Source organism: Brachionichthys hirsutus, unplaced genomic scaffold (assembly GCF_040956055.1).
Source record: "Brachionichthys hirsutus isolate HB-005 unplaced genomic scaffold, CSIRO-AGI_Bhir_v1 contig_797, whole genome shotgun sequence".
Classification (NCBI taxonomy): domain Eukaryota; kingdom Metazoa; phylum Chordata; class Actinopteri; order Lophiiformes; family Brachionichthyidae; genus Brachionichthys; species Brachionichthys hirsutus.
The window spans coordinates 288,948-310,630 of record NW_027180329.1 but is presented as its reverse complement, the minus strand read 5'-3'; the positions used below and the strand labels follow the sequence as shown (position 1 = coordinate 310,630).

General features: G+C 40.2%; 1 protein-coding gene across 1 annotated transcript in view; it reads right to left on the bottom strand.

Annotated features, from left to right (window-relative positions):
* The window catches only part of LOC137912916 (KH domain-containing, RNA-binding, signal transduction-associated protein 2-like), a 51,536-nt gene extending 32,398 nt beyond the window's left edge, over positions 1-19,138 (bottom strand). The window contains exons 1-2 of the mRNA XM_068757045.1: positions 19,039-19,138; positions 9,140-9,267 (exon numbers count right to left, since the gene is read on the bottom strand). Coding sequence (XP_068613146.1) covers positions 9,140-9,267; positions 19,039-19,138 — 228 coding nt within the window. The remainder of the gene's footprint in view (positions 1-9,139; positions 9,268-19,038) is intronic.
* Positions 19,139-21,683: the final 2,545 nt, after the last annotated feature.

Here is a 21,683-nt window from a genome sequence, read left to right as displayed (position 1 = left end):
CTATGTATCTTACTGCCGTTCGGGGTCAGCTGTGTCACAAAAAGAAAAGGGAACATGGGCTCAAACCAATAATGGTCCCAACTCTGGTTCAGAGGTCAGTGTTGAGATAAAGCCAGAAATAATGACTTTCTTCCCAGTGGGAAATTAAGTAATACTGTACTGATAACAAACGGTTAAATTCAGGCCTTGGGGCTCGGACTATCATTTTCCCTCTTGCTGTGGACCAGCTAGTGTTCCTACTGAATTAGTTCAGGGTTGCTGCAGGCACACCATCGCTAAAATTAGCAGTGATGAATCCATGGGGTAAAATAATGCAGTCAAATAGGTTAAAATGAGATTTAATTATTTAGTTCTACAAACTTATTCTATTCCGTCTATCTCGTACACTATTTCCCAGAATTGCAATAAACTCTTGGCTGTTGCATGCTTCGATAAGAAGAGAACAGGTGATCGAGCAACCACCACAACACACTCTGGCCGACCCTAAAAACCAATATGAACCTTTTCACAAAAGCAGGGCGCTCCCACCGAGGCCGAGCAGCTAATAACTTCACTGCCAGCTGTGTGGCTGCTGCAGCCCAAGTCAACAGCCGCACATTCAGCTGCTTCCACGAGCACCATTAAGATCGGGAGCGAATGCTGCATCCCCGGATCAGGAAGCACCAGGGAGGCAGAAATCAAACCATCTTTACATGAAAAGCCCTTGCTTGTCCTCTGATGTGAATAATTAAGATGCATTTGGGGTTTCTTCCACAGGACTATCCTATGGCTGGTGGCGGGGGGGGGGGCGCTTCGGAGCAGATGGCAGTTGCGAGTGTGCGCTCGCTGGGCGGTAGAAGAAGTGTGGCCTGTTTTCATTAAGCTAATGAATGTCTGGAGTTACTCTGTTGCTCCACGGTGAGCAATTTTGGCTTGAGAGAGGGCCGTGGTACAGTGTTAAATTAGGATGGAAATGATGCAACGTGCCCCCCTGCAGTCTCAACACTGCTAAGTATGAAAACATCAGATGGGAGGGTGCTGAAAATGCAGCATTAAAAGGTGTGAATAGATTGTAGACACTGAACAACCAGCAAAAACATAGTGATAATCAAATACAGTGATCTCTTCAGATAACTTCTACATAAAGAACAGGCATTTAATAGGATATGTTGGCTTTGAGAGCTCAGTAGCACACAAGCATTCACCAATGCTCCTTTAATTCATTCAAGCATAATCCAAAATTCCCTAAGAATTGAAAAATTGTGAAATTCAGTGTTATCCTGATTCCCATCAAAATGTAAAGGAGTCTCTTCTGGCCCAGACTCATGCTTCTTGGAAATCCATTCAGCAGCATTTATGTATATTCCTGCTGGCAACCCAATCAACAAATGGACACTCGTGAAAACATAACCTTGGTGGAAGTAACAAGGGTGCATTAATGGTTATTGTTCTCTGGAAACAGCTTCTCTTCGTATCTTGCAGTGTATTTGTTTGTTTTTAGACCTTTGCAGGAATTTCTTCTCTAAATGTTGATGTGAACTTGATTGTGGTTTGTTTGTACACATTTAAATTGCAGTGTATTGAGCTCTCAGGACCACTGTACATGCTTTGACCTGTAGAAACAGAATACATCTGTCATGTGGCGCAGATCCCGAGTCCCGAGACGGGTTCTCCTGCAATTATGTGGCTGGATTCATTAGTGAGATCACTTTGTTGCGAGCATAATGACACACAGCCGTAGTTTCTGTGGTGAAGGGCAGCCGTGCCCGAGAGTCACAGGTAAATGATTTTAGCACAGCAAGCTATTCTTCATACTTGAGGAATCTCTGCACATGATCTGTGCTGAGACTTGACACGGAACTCATGGTTGCAACGCAGACAATTAAACAATGTGATTTCTGCAGTTAAAGAACACACAATCAGGTGATCATATACCGATCCCAATTTTATTGTTACGTTTTTTCAAATATTTCATTATAATGGAACGATGATCATTTAAATATAGAAAGCAGCTGCTTCCAATGTGTTATTTATCGGCTGTAGTCATTGTTCATGTGGACGTTGATGAGTGAAACTTTCTTATAACAATGTAAAACAGCATAACATAATGAGAGAATGGGATTTCTTTTTTTTTAATGAAGGAGCACTCTTTCTGCTGCAGGCTGTATATTTCATACGCTCTCTCACCACCAGGCACGAAATCTCTCTGAACACAGAACATCATTCAGTCCAAGCAAATGAACTCATACATGTACAGAGGCCATCCTTTCATGTATTTCACTGCGGCCAGTCATCATTTTAGATGTCCTGAGGCATTTACTCCCAGGTTAGTGAGCTGTGCTACTGGGGAAGTCCAGGTCCTGTCTGATAGAAGGATTAGCGCCCGGGGTAGAGACATGCTTTAATGGCTGCTAAGGATGACTGGACTGTCAGAGGAATGTGTCCTATCAGTTCCATGGAATTTGTTGTTTTGTTGTCACAATATATTTGCTGTTGAACTCACAAAAAATAAATAAATGTGTTCTGTAGCAATAGGAAGCAAAATGATTGATATGTGTCTTTGCTCATCCTTCAAGTGGAAGAATGTCGCAATAAAAAAATTTTTTTTATATTATTAAGCAGCACAGAACGCAATTATGATTTCTAGCAATTCTGACAAGTAACAACAACTCAAGTCACAAGTCAAAATGAAGATTACTACTGAAGCTATTTACGATGGAAATGTTCCAGATGAGTTGTGTTTTGCTGTTTAAAAAAGAAATATTTTCACATCTCAAATCTCAGAGCTAAACTGCACAAATCCTGCTCAAGATGAGACTACCGAACCAGGTCCTTTCACGTGATCATGTCAGTGTACAGACTTAAACAATAGCATTGTTTAATAATAGTTAAACAAGAGAAAAATATGTCTTCAGTATTGTTTTATCAGGAGATGATACCAGGAACCAGCAAACTGAGTTTTCCCATTTGGTGCTGCTTGTAAAAGCTGTCAATCAAAGCTAGTCTAGAAACAACTTCCCAACCTCTGATTACAGATGGATTTTATTTGTGCAGTAAAAAAAAAAAAAAAGATTTACACCAGAGGAGCTATGGTGGTGACACTGAATGACTACTGCCTTTCTTTGAGGTGTTTGCACGTTCTCCCCGTGTCTGCGTGGGTTCTCTGCGGGTTCTCTGTTTTCCTCCCACCTCCAAAAAACATGCAGCAGACACTCTAAATTGTCCATAGTTGTGTGTGTGTGCTTGAGAGTTTTTCTATGTGTGCCCCTGCGATAAACTGGCGACACATCCAGAGTGTACGCTGCCTCTCGGCCGATGTCAGCGGGGATAAGCTCCAGTAAAAACCCTGCGATTTCAGATAAGCGGCTGAAGACGAGTCAATTATGGGTTGTCTCGTCTGCAAGAAGATGATGAAGGTACGGCTGTGAAAACAGCCTTAAAAAACAGGAACACATTTGTTTAGGGTTTTTTTTCCAGACAACCTGCAGTCACAACATTTAGCGGTTATCACTTTATAAGGTTGTTCTAATCTAATGTGCAGCAACTGAGCCACATCAGCATGAATTTTTATTTGAATTCCACTCCAAGTCTTTACCAGCTAACCAGTAACTTCCTTCACAATGAGCTGAGGCTCCGTATAAATGGGAATATTTATTTTATGTTATCATTATTACATCTCATGAGTAGCATTGTGACAGACAAAGTCATCACACAAACACTGACTCGGTGGGACCCCAAAGAGGAGGTGCAATCTTATCATGCAAGCGCTTCATTCTCATTCACACTCTGCATTCCTTCTACTGTATTCAGTACTTATCTAAGCAAAACACCTTCCCACAATAGACCTTTTTGGGACGCTGACAGCTCTGTGCAGACCAAAATGGAATTTCTCTTCGGTTAGCACGCAGCTGCTGCTCCATTTGAAGGTCACAATAACCCGAGACTGATAAGCTCTAAATTGTGACACCCACAAGGACAAAAAGTGTTTGTCGTGCATGTACCTGCGAAATGCATTATTAAACAAATGCCCTAAGGAGTTAACTATCAAGTTTGAGACATGCAGAGTCATCCCAGTACTGGACCCAGACAAGCAGACAGTGAAAATCTATCTTATGCCCCGTGGACATGAGATGCTAATCAAGCTGTCTCATTAAACAGCAGAGGATAAATTCGAGTTAGGAGATAATGAAAATGACTATACTGATTATCTTAATCATATTTTTGATGAGTAAGTTCTGATATCTGGGTACGTTTCAAGACAATGAGCGCACTCTCAAAGTATAATTTGTGTACGTCAAAATGGAACACATTCTTCCTCTACCTGTGCTTTCATGATTTCATTGAGGCTGAAGTCACTGGAGCAAAACTCCAAGGACAAATGTGTTCATCTCGATTGTAAATCTAATGTACAGTTTATAGATTGTGGCATAACAAACACCTGAGAACAATACATGTAACGAGTGCTGGTCTGGAACAAATGCTCCAGGTTTGATCCAATAAAAACAAGAGCTGCAGCGTCACATTGTCTGAAATTTAAAAACATTTAAGTGTACATTTTAAGTTTTGGCATCCTTTCAACATCTGAAAACTGTTCACTTTTGATACACCCTTTGATGCTGAGTACTAGTTTGACTGTTTTGCTGAGAGAGATGATTAAAGCATTCATCTTATTTTGATTCAATGCATTCTGTAATAATCTCCAGCAGTAGATAACAATGAATTTCTGATGGCTAAATATATTGGGCTGGCATGACATGTAAATCTGTTAATGGTTTAGAGATGGAATCACCGGATGATGTGTGATATGTGTGAGGAAATAAAGTGAGGAAATATATCTGACAGAACGTATTCAACAGAAACTGTTCACATTATTGTTCTGGCTGCAAAACCTGGCAGATGATGGGAAAAACCGAAGCTATGTTGAGGCTTCATCAGCTATTTAAAGATTTATTATTTAAGCAGAATATTGAGTAGTACGGCGGTTCATAGTCAGCATTAATCAAGGTTTCCCTGTAGGATCTTAAATCGACTCGTCTGTTCTTGTGCATGTAGTATTATATACATTATAGGCATGTGTCTTTTACTGTATTACAATAATTTAAATTAAATTATGTTTTGGCTCGATTCAGTGTAGTAGATGTGTGCATATCTGTGCTAAATTACCACTAAAATAAATAAAAATGAAATATTCTTGTAATAACACATGTTAGCAGTGATTTCATCTGTTCTTGTGATGACACATTTTTTGTTATAATCATTATTTAGTTTTTAAATTAGACTACATACTGTGGGATTTATGTTAGACCACAGTTTCTTATTCTCTGGCTTTTATTTTATTGCATAATGACATAATCAATTCACGTGAAACTCTCAGCACAGTTGAGGCATTTATTTTGCTGATCATCAATAACATGCAATGATAAATAGACATAATAATAATAATTAAAAAAAGGAATCAGGAATAAACCGGCCTTGTTCTAAGAGGACACACTGAATAGTCACAGCAGCTATAACACAGGTGAAGATAGGCCTTTACAGTAAGGTGTGTCAGGGAGCCAAAAATGCACCGTGGATGATGTCAGAGTTCTCTAGCTGACCAATGACATGCAGCCATTATTGAAGTTATTAAAAATATCCGTGCTGTTCTTGCAACGGCATGTCAAAATGTCTGCAGTGAATCCAGACTACAGGATGTATGTGTCAGTGTAGCATAACAGAATGATTTCATCAGTGCTGGTTGTTCTCTGGTAGAAGACATTAATCTTCCATGTGTCACGTTGTCAAAATCTGAAACCATGCAGAAGAATTCTCTCAAGTAGTAATTTAATTACTCTGCATTTAATTACATTCTGGCAAGATGGCAGGCCACTGTGACGACTGTGAGATCGCTGAAACGTGAAGAACAGATCTGTGACATTTTGCACAACTGAACATTATTGAGTGGCAGATGTAGGAGTATGAGCTTCCAAAGTGAAACTAGGAAAGGACTCGGAGGGCACAAACCTCCACCAAGCAGCTCATTCCCCTCATAATTAGATTTACACCGTCCACATGGTGATCTGGATCATAATCAAAAGGTTCTAAATTGTTCTTGGTATATTTATACACCAACCATGAAAAGTAAAAGTAAAACGCAATTGTACCCCCATTTTTCCGAAAAATCTCGATAATATCAGCAATACGGATCCCATCCAGATGAAATTCAGTGGTGAGATAGAGATCCCCGCCTTGCATGACTGTGTCAAGTTCCATAATCGTAGGTCAATAATCAACCGAGATATTGAGGAACACATTTTGAAGGTCCATTTACTGCAATGTTAAAGAATATTTAAAACTGATCCAGAATCCAGAATCTCTTCTGGATCACCACCAAACTTTAATCACATGTTTCTGGTAACATTCTCAAAATTTCTTCAAGATCTGTCTGCAACTTTTTGAGTTATGTTGCTAACAGACAGACAGACACATAAACGGCAGCAACAACACAACCTCCTTGGCAGAGGTAATTAAAGTAGTTTATGTCTCTCATCAGGGCCATACGTTGACAATACGTCAACGTAAAACAAAATAGTTTTGAATTTTGTGTCATTTCTGAATCAATCTTTGCTACATAATTGTCAAAGATCTGCTTGGACTTTGTGAAGTATTTGCTGTGTGCTGTATCGCAAGTCCACAATTTGCTGCACTTGATCAAAGATTTGCCTGATGCGGTTAATTATCATTAACTGAAAGTGCAATGTTAGCCAGATGTTTAAGATGTTTAAGTGACACTGCATTCTTGTAGGGTGCTGACTGTGCAGGTTGCAGAGGCTGTTGTTGGACAAGTTCCCCATCCCTCAGGACTGCACTGCTTTGTTTATTTTGCAGCGCTGGCACTGCTATGTTCATTAAACAGAAACAGGATTTTTAGCCAGAGGTTTTATTTTTTTAATGATCATACTGTTTCAGGAAAAAATGATTTGTGTGTTCACAGTAGATATCAAGTTTATGTCCCCTCCAATATCCGGATGGTTTTCATGAACCACCTAATCAGCAGCTGACTCATAACTTGAACACCTGGCGAGTGCGACTGACTCACAATTAGGATTTAAAAAAATCTATCATCGCTCAGGGCTCCGAGAAAAGGAGAACAAGATTGCTGTTGCCATTTGGACTGATAGGCACAAACAGTACAAGCGCCATATTTGCATACATAAACCACTTCACTATCTATCATAGCCCTCTAACAGTGAACAGCACTTTACAAACACTGCTGGAAGCCTCGGAGAGAGCCATTAAAAGAGCCACTTTTCCCCCAGCCGTATCTGCAGTATGTGTTCCACATCACAAACAATTCATTATTAACAATTACAAGGATTTTTGAAACAATAACGTAACACGTGGATAGAAATTGCACTTAATGAGGCAGAAACAAAAGGGCGGGACGATATTGTCTGTGGTCTCCTCCCACGGAGCGGCCTCAACTGGGCTGACTTTCAAGATTGGAAATCGATTCATTAGACAGACAGGTTCCTGAACACAGAATTACTTTCTTAACACTAATCCCGAGGAAGCAGAAGCAAACTGATTTATATTGAACGTCCTGAGGGGCTCACTGCACTCAGGTCTTAGGTACAGCGGCTGAAATTTCCTCAAACAAAATGAGCAAACTGCTTTAACGCCAGCATCGTGTGGCCGCTCATCGAACAGCTGCAGGAGCGTGAAGCGGAATATTGGGACAAGGCTTGCCTCAGAGAAGAACTCGACGGTGCGGAGGACACGGCCTGACAAATTGAGAGTGTTTTGTGGCGGATCTCGATAACTCCTGTACTGAGCACTGGCAGCGATACCAAGAAAAAAAGTGACAAGAGTGATTCATTTCAAACAAGTGGTGTGAGACAAAGAGGTTTCACTGGTGTGATGACATCGGTTTAAAAAAGAGAGAAGCCTTGCCAGTTTTATATAAATTACTGTCTGTCCAAAATCAGATTTGGAGGACAGAAGATTGCATTCAATTGGCTGTAGGGAAAATAGTCTCAAAATGGTCCCAACTGTATGATGCCTGATTTAAAAATATTTTTTGTGCGTTATTGCAGGTCTTCAGAAACACATTCTGATCCACACGTAACACACAATAAAACAACCTTCATGTGGATCAAATATGAATGTAGTATAAATAATTACAAATATGTGTGGCAACCTTCTAATTTTTTTTTCACCAGCACCAGGGATGTCAGAATTAATCGTACTTAGGTACTCATTTTATAACACATATATGCTTTCTTCATTAGACTAGGAGCTGAGACACAGCGTGCATAAACTGTGTCAGTTACTACGTATATTATTATTACCGTATGGTTATTATCGTTATAAGGACTAGTTTCAATTTAGCTAGTCATTGTTATTACTGATTATTATATCAGCTTCTATTCAACAGTTGGGCAAATTGATTAATTCATAAAAGGAAATATGAATCAGAAAAAAAAATCCTGAAAGGAACGTGCTGGGATGAATGGATACGCCCTTCTGCTCATGACGTTAATAACACATACTGTACTTGAAGTGGGACAAACAACACGATATGAAAATGAGAGCTGCTTCGCCATTGCTCTCGGTTTACCTGCCAAAGTCAGAGGAGCGTGTTCCTCACTCACAGTGGCAGCGAAGCCTTTTGGCTCTCCACCAGCAGCTGTGTGTTGGTGCTTAGAAGCCTGATGGAGCAGCCTCATTAAGCTACATTTCAAACTTTGTCAGTAGTGACATTGCATAACTCAGAATAACGCATACTGTGCCGTGCAGTGATTTATGGTCATTGTTCTTGACTGTACCCTTGAGCACTTCAGTGGCCAAAAACGTTGCTTTTTTTTTTTTTTTTTTGATGACTCCATCAAAATAAACAGATGCTTTCTGATGACTTTCTATCATCTTGTTGGAGGCTCATTGGGATTGCCAGACCTTAAAGGTATGTATGCAATGAGTGGAGCAGGTGAAGCTGCACAGTCATAAGACCCCTTCCACTGATAGATGACCAAGAGCAACGGAACATATTCCATGTGCATCACTGGTTTTAATGCTTCTCTTACTTCCTGTCATGCAGTGTAAATAGTCATTTAAATAGAATGCAAAACTCCAATGCATGCGATTTCAAGCCTTTCTGAGACGTGACTGTCGTGTCTCTTACCTTTGGATACTGCTGGACTGGAATGAGGACTCTTTCTGAGAGCTTGATATTTTTATTGCTGATGATATCTAGATATTTCTTCATGTCACCATCTTTTCTTAATTCTTCTCCTTCATACTTCCCAATCTCTGTAGGAAAAACAAACAGATAAGAACAAATATTTTTCTAATGGAAATAGAAAAAGCATCAATCAGCGTCTTGAAGTCTGCTTTAGTGTCAGTTTCAGCACGACAAACAAACGGTGGCATGTAAAATTAGGAGAAATTAAACAATGCATCACAGAATGCTGATTATTTTGCGTCTGATCTGTAAATATGCTATTACTGCAAACTCAATCTAATGATGTGAGATTATCCCGCTGACTCTTGAAATGTCCTTTTACATGGTAATCTCCTGATCCGGTAATTCCAATCAAAACAACAAGGCAAAAAGTCACACTCAGCTTGTTGTGCCACTCTGCAAACTGAACTCTAGTGGGCTGCCAGCAGTCTCTGATCCCTGCACAGCACAGGGTTTATGCAGATAGAAGATTAAACATGCAAAAGTTTGTCATTATCGGGTAAAAGACAGTTGGAGGATTAAATCTGTCAATTTTCACCCGAGGAAAAGATTACAGATTGTTGGTTTTAATCCCATTTCTTATAGTTTGCACGATGAGTAAATCTGGTGCAAATTGGTCCGGTAGTTCTCCAGTATGTCCTCGACCGTATTGTAATATAAGATATAAGAAGTGGATTAACGGTCCAGTTTGGACAGCATGAAGGTCGGAGCGCTGATAATTTGATGCATTTTATGGAACTTGATGTGAAGAGCATACAGCACACGCTGAGCATTCCACACTGAGCAGGGTTCCTCCTGTGTCACTGAATAATACTCAGTGGAATTATCAGACTGCAGCAATAAATGTTCCTGAACAAGACCACGATCGAGCCATTGACGACTGCAGAACAGCTTCATAGAAGCTCAAGAGGGTCATTTAAACTGTAGCCCTCCACCCTTATCTGAGCAGTCAACAGTCTGTGGACAAAGCCGGGAGGTTAAAACAGCGCTGTAATTGAAGTATCATTCGTGGAACATTTTAATTAATATGATATAGTGTTTAAATGTCTGTTTTAGAAAAAGAAGCACAAACATTCATCTTAATTGACCTTTAAGAGTCACATCAAACATCTCAGAGTCTGACCACATGAAAGGAGCTCCGATTTATGCACCCAGTGAAGGGAAGGTCCTTCTGAGGCTTTTCCTTGCCTTGACCTTCTGGACATCCATAACTGCAGCTTAATGACGCCTCTGCTCTGATATGCACCCATTATTACAGCTTCTTTTTACAGCCAGTGGCTTCAGTTTTATCTCTTAATTAGGGTCATTTGTTTGATATCGCTATTATCCGTGAAATCAAACTGCAACAGCTCGGAATGCTCTGATTTCTTCCAGCGTGACACGGCCGCTCTGATTGTGGCCGATTGTCCGAGGAAGATCATTTAAATTGGAACATGATGTGTCTGGGGTTTTCTTTTTCTTTACTGTTTGTCTTTGAAATGACTTTCACCAAAGCTGCCTAAAATTAGATAACATCCACAAAACAATGCCGATGAATAAACATTTGAAAATGACCCTATTTTTATTGAGTAACCAGCGCAGAGATATTCACTGCTTTCCATAACCTGTTCTGGAATCAGATTATCAGATCATTTCAGATTCCCACAGTACAGCTTTAATGAAAAGGACTGTACCAGGTAAACCCAGTGAACTCACCCAGACTGGTGACACTGGTTGCCTCCAGGCACAGGCTGTGCCTTGAATCTTGGGTAAGGAGATTTAAAAAGCCCCATGCAACCTTTGGTTGCCATTAACACTGTCGTATCACACTTCCTTACGTGGCACATGGATACATGGCAGGTGTCCAAGGACGGCAGGACCGTCCAAATCCTTTTAAAAAAAAACACTTCAATGTGGCTTATCAGAAGATTTAGATCAAACACAAGCTGTGGTGAGCGAGCACATGCTGCAAATCACACCCTGAAGGAAACCACGTCAGGGGTGGGGCTCTGTAGATGCCAGACAGTTAGTTGTTTCCCCACTGAAGTCAAGACCAAATATCTCAACATCTATTGATTTACTGCTATCAAATGCGACAAAGTCTCCCGCACAGTGAATCAAAGACTTCATGTCACCTTAAAAAGATCTGAGACTGGACTTGGATTCGAGATTTGGGCCTTGAGGACAATCTTGGTTTTGCTTTATTTATGTTTGGTGCATTAACATTAAGGAAGTGTCTGACGAGCACGAGCTGAATGACATCACCAAGTTTATCATTACACGTCTGCTGCAGGCATCCACGGGCAACGCTGGGTCGCCATGGCGAATATCAGAGCAAAAACTTCACGAAAAGCACCAAACAAAAAGAATCATACATCTGCAGTGTCACCATACAGGATGCTGTCTTTATCTAGCACCTCAAAACACACCCAGGAAGTAAGACACTAAAGATAATTTCATCTTCGGATTGGTTAACCTTCATTTTAATTTCAATTTAAACATTAATTTCACCACTACAGGAGTAGTCACCAAAGATTCGCCCTTAAATACCTGCAACCTGACTTGCAAAAACTCTCCGGTTATTATTGAAACCATGAAGACGAAGATGAAGACTGACCCTTTTATCTAACAGATTGTGTTTGTTGCAAAAGCTCACTTTCACTTTGACACATTTTTAATCAAAAGCATTTCTAACACTGATGTGCAGCAGAATAATCCGGTCGTCCTGATGAGGGCAGATCAGGGAACTCATCTGTAATCATTGTGTTCTTAAATTTGTGGTCATTTGGGAGAGAACATTTACATGTGAATTTGTTACAGTCATGCCACCAAAAAAGAGCTCATTTAAAGCTCATTTGGATTTAAAAGTCCTTCTCCAGCTCATTAAGTCTCAATTCCAGGTTTCATCAAGCATTTTGTTTCTTGATGCCCTCAAAGATTAGCTCTGAGTAGTTCACATTCAGCATGTGGGAGAGAAATTTGTTCTGGAGTGTGCCTACGTTGTGGAATATTTCACTTTCAAATGGGCCTATAGCTGTCGTGTCATTAGAATAAAGCAATTGTGTTTTTACGGCTCACAATGATGATTATGCACCCATATTCTGGACCGTAACCTGCCAGTGAACTTGGAAGAAGATTATGAATTGGAAAGAAAAGACAGAACGAATGCGTGATATCGGGAGAATAGAATATTTCAAGCTGAGCAAACATTTACAGTGGTATCATCTTGGTCAAATAGTGAGAGCAATAGGAGCCTAAATATGAGGGAAGCCAGAATGTGCTTTGAAGGTCACTGCTTTCAGTCCTGAAACAGGATAACAAAAATCCCACTGGGCCGATTGAATGAGTAAAACACTCTCAATGACTATTTTGGTGCTCTTGATCCCCTCTGTTGTGCTGTCCAAACTGCTTCAGAGGAGCAGCTCTCCAGCCAATAATGAAATAAACATACACACACACACACACAAAAATAAAAGGCTTAACTGGGCAGCAACCAGATAAATAAGGTAGAAAACTGTATGATGTAGAAGATGTGGTTGAGCTGAACTAGATGAGGAGCTCAGTCAGCCAACCGTCACTTCGGACACCTGCTTCAGTGTCAGTTTCAAGCAGCAAAGGATCAACACTGACTCAAGGAAAGTTTGAAGTTAAATTTACTCTTATTATAGATTAGAATAGAATAGAATAGCACTTTATTGTCGTTACACACGGTGATGCAACAAAATTAAACATTTAAATGTAAATGCAAACACAACTGTATCACAATTACAGTTCATTAGTGCTATTTTCTATTACGAACATCTGATTTGGTGGCTTTTGGATTTAAATCATTTCACAATTTAAATCCATCTTCCTACACAAATCACACTGATGTACTGAATATTGTCTTTCTGGGTGACAATATATATACAGCATATATAAAGAGAGAGAGAGAGAGAGTATGAATGCATTTACAATGATGGACTCTATCACAAACTGCAGTGACTTGATTTACAGCAATCCAAATGTCACTGGGAGCTCCAGCATGGTTTGCTTGGAAATATCACAAACAGGCCTAAATGTTAGAGCGACCGCGAATAGAAAGCGCTGCAGCGTGTGTGCAGCTCAATAAAGAGGAGCAGCAACGGGAGTTGCATCATTTGTCGGAGATAATGTGTTCGTTGCTCGGCTGTTTATCATCACATCAGGGCTTTATTGGATTTCAGTTGTTGCCTTTCAGTCAATACAATGAAGAATACAGTTTGTTCTATTGCTAAATGGGAGCCATTTGTAAAATATGAAAGCTTTCAGTTGATAAGTTTTGCTGGAGGGATCCAATTGACTATTACCGGTACTGCTGGGGGCGGGGGGGGGGAAGGGGGGGTTCTTGTGAGAAAGGGTTACAGCTCACTGTAATGGATCTAGTTCAAATGTATTTCTTCCAACACAGGTTTGATTAATTCCCGGCCTGCTGCACTGTGATGTAAGGCAGGGATTTGATGACATTAAACAGAAGATAAAGACGAACCTCATCATCGGCAACAGAATTTGACATCCACTCTCTCTAGACGAGTAATGTACAACGTAAGCATCCCTCCCTTTGTTTGCTTATCTTTTCATTTTGCAATGCTGGCTGAAAAACTAGAAACCTTGACTAACAGGAAAACTGATGGGTGAGCAGTAAAGAAAAAGTGTAGATAAAAAAAAAAGAAAACCGAGGATGCCGTTTACACATACCGGTACTTCTGCCAGGGATACACGAGGTTACACAGGTTCTTTAGCTTGCTGGTTCACATGGAATATCTATTGTCTGAGTGCTGCAGTTCAGCCAATAATAAGGATAAAATACCGAAGAACCCTCAGAATGTTTCGTAAAGTTCTAAAATGTATAGCTGTTAATTAATTCAGGAAAACTTAAACAAAATAAATAAGAAATGCCTTATGTCATATATTCCAGTTATGCATTAAATTGAGATCAATATTGTTCATAAAAACTTTACCTGAGCTTGATTTTGAAAAATTCTGATTAGAATATTATATGTGAATTTTTAAGTGCATTCCTTATATAATGATGAATTATCTGAATGATGCAATAACTGATTTTAACAGATTATTTGTTTTAATCAAACACATAAAGTAATGGTAATTGTATTTGATGGGATCTGCTGTGGAATGCACTATGAGGCTTGGGATTTTTTCTTTTCACTCTGAACATATTTTTATGACTGTTTAGGGCAGAAATGTCCATATTGTATTTCTTTTTTTAAGTTTGAGGCTAAATGCATTAGGAATTAATTCATAGATAATTATATTTTTATGTTCTCTGCATATGCTTGAAAGTGGTGTAAAAGGGTAATTAGCCTTCAAGTAAATAAAATCACAAAATAAAACTGTAGGACATTTTCAGAATGAAGGCATTTCAACTGTCATAGTTTAAGGTATTACCTCTGCCGAGGCGAGGCTATGTAATCGCCGGTGTTTGTTTGTCCGTCAGTCCGTCTGTTAGCAAGATAACTCAAAATTTTATTGAGACAAATCTTGATAACATTTTGAGGAAATGTTGGGAATGTTACCAGGAACAGATGATTACATTTTGGTGATGATCCAGAAGAGATCCTGGATTCTGGATCACTTTGAAATTTTCCTTTACATTGCAGTCAATGGAGCTTCAAACTTTGTTCCTCAATATCTCGATTGATTATTGACCGATGTTTATGGAATTTGACACAGTCATGTAGGGCGGGGATCTCTATATTATCAGTGGATTTCATCTGGATCGGATCCACTGCGATTAATTTTTACTTTTCATGGTTGGTGTATAAAGATACCAAGAACAATTTAGAACCTTTTGTTGATGATCCAGATCGCCATGTGGATGGTGTAAATCCAGTTAGGAGGGGAATGAGCTGCCCGGCGGAGGTCTGTGCTCTCTGAGTGCTTCTCATGTGGTGTTTTAAAAAGAATATATAAGATCAAATATACTTAACTCCCAAAAATGGCAGACTTCAAATCTGCTCCTTACAAATCAACCCACCATCAACCCACTTGTATCATGGCATCACACTGACAGTAATTCATCCTCCGCTCTCAACACTGAACATCTGCTTGGATGGGACGAACCGTGTCTTAACCACCCTGTTATCTGTGCGCATTCAAGAGGTACAGAAGCATGATATGATCTCTAATATCTATTGTCAGAGTGCTGCAGTTCAGCCATACTTTCCTGGTGCTGAAATGTTCATGACCTTGGAATTGAATCGCATTCGACCCGTGCACTCATTGTAAGTCACTCTTGATAATAGCAGCATCTAAATGGCAAATATGTAATGCAATGTTTCACTTTCACGAAATGTAATTTTGGTGTCCTTTTGAGGACCCTACTGCACCCTGTGCAGTAGGGTCATACTGCATAGGGTGGTGTTTATCTGTCGCCGTGGGCTGAGGGTCACTGCCAGATTCTGAATTATAATGGGAATACAGAATATGTACGCATTAATATGATAATGACATGAGAAGGAAAGAACAAATGCATCACATCCAGGAGGGAGACCACTGCACTGTGTGATGAAAAATCACCCGAATCAATTGCAAGAGTGTAAGACATGGATCTAAAACCAGCCTGAAATCTAACCTCCTCGCCGCCAGTCAAATTGTTTACAACTTTTTGAGATATTCCATGTAAAACAACAACAACAAACAAGCAGAAGTAAAAGGGAGGTGAACTTCTGCAGTTCACTGCAGGTTCTGATTCCTTTGCATTCAGGTTTTAAAGGCCATTGCCCAAGCTCTGGACAGAGCTTGTTCCTGATGGACCCTCAGTCAAACATTTTCACCAGTCTGCAGTTTGTGCCATAGACTTCACTCTGTGTGCAACGCTGCAAGCAGAGACTGGCCAGAACCATAAATAACTGCTGATAACTTAGATTTTTTTTTTCCCCCGTGCAAACATGAGAAACACAGAAAACAGCACCAAAACTTACATGAAACTAAGACTCAGCACAGGGTTAAGCTGAGACGCTGTACAAAGTTTTCTCACGCTCTTGCTCTCTACTGTCTCCCTTTCTATGCTCATCTTTTATTCAGAGAAGCCTACATCGTTCCAATCTCGTGGAGATTTGTGCTTATTGTCACAGCGCCGAGCAGCAAAGCACTGGGAGCAATTGAGATATTAAATATCCTGTCAAAATGGTGATAATGTGAACTAGATTACGTGACTGCAAAAACAAAATGTCGAGAAATGTCCCCTTGAATGGAAACTGTTCATTAGCTTCGGCTTTTCTCATAACCTGGGCTCTTCCCCTTGTCCATCAAATGCATCACTCTTGCCTCTCTGCACGATGTTCTTCATTGGAAATCGAATTGGTTTCATTGACGACACATGGATCTGTTGATGGCTTCCTTTTCCTGACTTCAACCCATTTGACGGGCTATTATGCTATTAGTCTAGTGGTACATACACAGTACCTATATAAAATTAAATACAAGTTTTTAACGTCTGGTACAAGATAATTCCAATAATATTTGATGTTGTGATACTGCATTCACTGTGAAAGAATGCAAGGAGGTCACACTCTGAAACATATTTATCCCTATCCACCCCCTGGAAGAGCTTTGTCACAAAAAGCCTTAAATCTGCACAAAGAAAGATTTTGCAGTGGCAGAATTTACATTTGAACACAAACATGATCCATTTAATAAAGGTAGAGCTGTTGACAAAGCCACAGTAAATCCATGTTGTGCTGTTTATGTGCATGATGAGAATAATACAGGCTTGCACAGGGTTTTTTTCTATTCAGTGATAAATAGCTGTGAATCTTGATAAATCTGTAAACAGTTTGTCCTGCTGCCCACTGATATGCATGATTCCGGCATTCATGCACAGAGACCGACTCAAATGATCGCAACCATGTGAAAGTAGTTAAATTATGAACATTATTTCTCAGGCTGCCCACGGCTCAGCTGACACTATACAAACAGAACAGCGTTTATTATACTGATTGTCCACCGATGCTTATGATGCACACTGTCTGTGTTGACCTTCTAAGCTGCATTCTTCTCAGGGAAATTAATGCTGTTTTGTTATCTCATGCATTGATTTGTATTGCTGTGAATCCTAGTGTGCGGTATTGTATATTATGAAGAACTACATTTAAGGAGAAAGCTAACTGTAATTTATTCACCAACCTCCTCGTCCTGACATGCTAATTGCAGTTCACTGGGGAGGATATGATAAGACAATATATATATATATATATATATAAAAAATGGTATCCTGCCCATGTGAGTCAGCCTTAAGTAAATATAGCCGTGTGAACGGAGTGACCGATGATCCCATCCGCATCACAGCTTGCAACAGGACTGGGAATGGCAGGGGGGGGCAACACCCTGTCCAAATCAAACCTATTAATCTAACACAGTGTGACTTTATCTCATTTAACACGTGTCATAAACAGGACATGTTCGTGGCAGCTCATGGTGTTTCATAAAAGCACTAACTATGACTGAATTACTAAATGAGTGAGGTTGATCAATGCTTTAATAATGGAGAATCTCAACAACACAATGCTTAATGTTTCACATCGCTTCAGTTTTGAACTGAAGAAGCATTTTGGATGAGAGGCGAAACATCTTCGACCAACCAAGTCCAGCTGATTCTTTTTTTTTTCTCCTTTCCAACCTGGATGACCGAGAAGACCCCTATGTCTGAAACTGAACTAACTAACTAAAGATTTCATTCCCACCTACTTGATGCATTTCAGAATGCGTAATAAGAAAGCATGTAGTCAGGGGTGCACATAACTGGTACGCAGGCAGAAATTTGGAGCGTGTAACCCCGGTGTGTTGTGAGTACCACACTCTGTCTTCAGTTACACACTTGAGTAATTCTCTGAAAAAGTTATGTGCACCCCTGCATATAGTCTTGTTTTACACTGAATATATTTTTTATTTTTTTTATCGCATCCTTAGACAGGATGAGTTGAGAAGAGTTCTTGCGCTTGCACTGTTGTGATATGTTTCATCTCAAAAGTGACACATTCACAGCTTGTGAATGACGCCAAGGCTACCTGCAGCATGATGAACGACTTTACACGGAGCTGGCTGAGCCTGCCTGCCTGTTACATACGGTAACATGAGGTCAGACAAGAGGCTGCACAGCATCTGTCTCAGTGCCTATAGGTGTCGTTTTTGACCTTGATGACAGAGATCAGTTGTTTTCTGTCCTGGGAACTGAAGTTCAAATTGCTATGCAAAACCACATTAAGCTAAATAGACAATTAAATCTGATTTATCATAAATATATTTATATATACTAACACAGGTATGTGGTGTGTACTGTACTGTAAAATATTAAACTGATGCCATTTTGTTTAATATATTCAAAATTGATTTAAATTGGGAAAACTCAAGTTTGAGTTTATTCATTTCTGAGATGTTACTTTGTTAGAGAAGAATTTGAATATGGCACCACAAACATGGCATAATCACAGTGTTTGCAAAAAAAAAAGTGAATTACAAAATCCAACCTCCTCCATCTCATTCCCTGGGGAACTCCTCTGTGCAACTTCACATTTATTTCTCAGGTGTTGCTAAATGTCAGCTGACCTTGGAGCCCATCAGGTTAGAATCTGACATGATTTTCTGACTTTACCATTAGCACTTTCCTGCAATTCTTCACTCCATAGTGGAAAATACCTTGAAACTCTCTCACTAAAGATCACACAGTCACTTACACACAAAAATGCTTTAAGAGTCAAGAGCTGGGTGTTGAAATAAACTCAATTAAGATCGCCCTATACTCCCCTGAATGCAGTGCAATGGTGAATGCCACCGATAACCAAGTGCACAAAGCTCACAGTAATAGATAACATTTAACAACATACCTGACTCACCATTTGCAAGCATGCGCACCGCATGCACGCAAGACGGATCCAGGCTGTTTTTCTCTGCCACCAGTTCAGGTGAATGTTTATCAGGATGCATTATTATCACAGCGGACCTCTTGACCGCGGCCGTGCAGGTGAGGCGACAGGGAGTGCTGCGCGTCGGAGGATAAGTGTGAAACCTTCCCGGTCCCGCTACAGCCGCCGGTACAACGGACAGAAACTCCTGCAAAAATACACAAAAAGAATAAAACAACTCGTCGTCCCAAGTCTCCGAGATGCTCGACTGAAAATTGAGTTGTGATTCAGAGGTGTGAGCCCATTTCTGCCACCGCTGCCTGCGCGCTGTGTCTGTTCTCTGGGGCTGCAGAGCGCGCTGCTCCCGCCCCTCTCACGTTATTGGCTGTATTCTGGGACTGGGAGGACTGGGAGGACTGGGAGACAAATACTGACCCCGCTGGGCGCGTTCCATTTGGGTGGTCTGCCCGAGAGAATGGATTCAAAACAAATGTGCTTATGCTGCTTAATTTAAAAAGGAGAATAATATCAGTAGCAGTTCTCGACTGTGTGTCTGTGTGTGTGCGTGTGCGTGTGCGTGTGCGTGTGTTCTGCGAACTAAAAGGAGCCACACTTTGTTGGCGTTTTGGAGTTGGGTATTATGAATATAATAGCATCACAGGTTATGAACTCGTGAGAACAGAAATAGTCGAGGCCTGGGGTTACTTTTGTCTAATTACGAGTATATCATAGAAATAATTTCAATCAGGGGAAGGTTGAAGGGCTATCAGTGGAGGAAATCTAGGTGACTTTGAAATGCTAATGTTTATTATAGCTACATCACTATTAATCTCCCGCTGGTGAGAGATAGTGCCTTATCTCAGAGGAAACGTTTTCTTGTCAAATTAATTTCTTTATTCCGCTAAGCAAGGGAAACGATAAAGTACGGTGGCCTGTGAGTTCCTATCCTTCTTCAAAGTTCAATGTGGAATAAGCAGGACAATCTGTGAAATCTGTTATGTGGCCACAGTCAGTGAAACTTCTGTGTCGCTGTCCACGGTGCTGAAACAATGTCATGTTGCTCTTTTAACCTCCGCTGAGGAGGTTGTTCTCACCTCCGTTGGTTTATCTGTCTGTCTGTCTGTCTGTCTGTTAGCAGGATAACTTGTTATAGTTACAGATGGATCTTGATGAAATTCCAAGGTAATGTTGGGAATGTTACCGGGAACAGATGATTACATTTTGGTTATGATCCTGGATTCTGAATGACTTTACATTTTTCAGTAACACTGCAGTTTGTCACGGCGTCTGTCTAATCTGACTCCCAACTATCTACGTTCCTAACATTGCATCTCCTGCTCATCTGTTGATTCATGCCGTCTGCGCTACCTCATTAACACCTCAGTGCCAGTTTGTTTAGTAAGATGCTCCTTTCCAGCACTCTTTCTGAACCCGCCTGCCTGCTTTGTGGATTCTGCCTGTGTGCCTGCCCCGTTGGACTTGTTTGCCTGGTTTTTGAACTCTGCCTGTTTTGTTTTCCTTCTCTTTGCCTGCCTCCTCGGATTTGTCTGCTGGTTTGAACTGGCTACCGCTACCTGGTTTTGAACTAAACAGTAACATCCTCAGTTAGTTACTCAGTGATGTTATGATCCCTTCCCAGTGTAATTTTATTTATTTCTCAGTAAAACATGGTCACACAAAAGATAAATCCTTCTGATTTCTTTCAGGTACTGCAAATTTGCACCATTATTACATTAAAGTCTGTAGAAATCAGTATCAAACATGGATTAATTCAATGTTTGGTAGAGGATTTAGTAATGCCAGATGTCCACCTCCCATCCCATCAGGGCCAAGTCACCAAGAAAACTGAACTGAAGTGGGAGACGTTTGATTGTCACTTTAATGCTTCATTAGAGCTCCATGAACTCATGCCAGTAAAGTCACTGGTGTAAGCATGGACGTACAATCTAATATGTAATGCTACTCATTTCCCTTTGCTTTGATAGGACTTGAATTTTGAAGTCATTGCAGGCAGCCCTGCGTGCAGCCAGCTGTTCTACTCATAAATGATCTTTGAGCAGAAGCCTGGTGAATTAACAATTTTGCCTTTACTTGACCTTTCAAACTGATTCTGACTGCACGGATTAGAATTATAAAGACCATGAGGGGTCTCCAGACTTAATAGAGTGAGAGTCAATTCAGATGTTATTTATGTGTCTGTGCAGCAGTTTGATGGAACTTTGTCAAAATCACTAAGGGTGTTCTTTCTGAAGTGTACTACAAAGTAAAGAATGAACGCATCAGTACACATGGGAAAGAAGTCCAAATTTACATATTTACACAATTTTAGAAAGCACGAATAAATATATAAAACTAGACAACCAGATATATATCTATATGAACACTTCAAAAGTAACACTTCATTACCTCCACAGAGGCGGGGGTTATACAATTATCTCCAGCATTGGTTTGTTTATCTGTGTCTGTCTGTTTCTCTGTTAGTAAGATAAATCAAAAAGTTACAGATGAATCTTGATGAATTTTAATGATAATATTTAACTCATACATGTTTCATCTTTGAAATGATGGTATCTTATAGCTCTCTTGTGTCACCGCATCATTGCACATTTCACTACTATATCCATGTA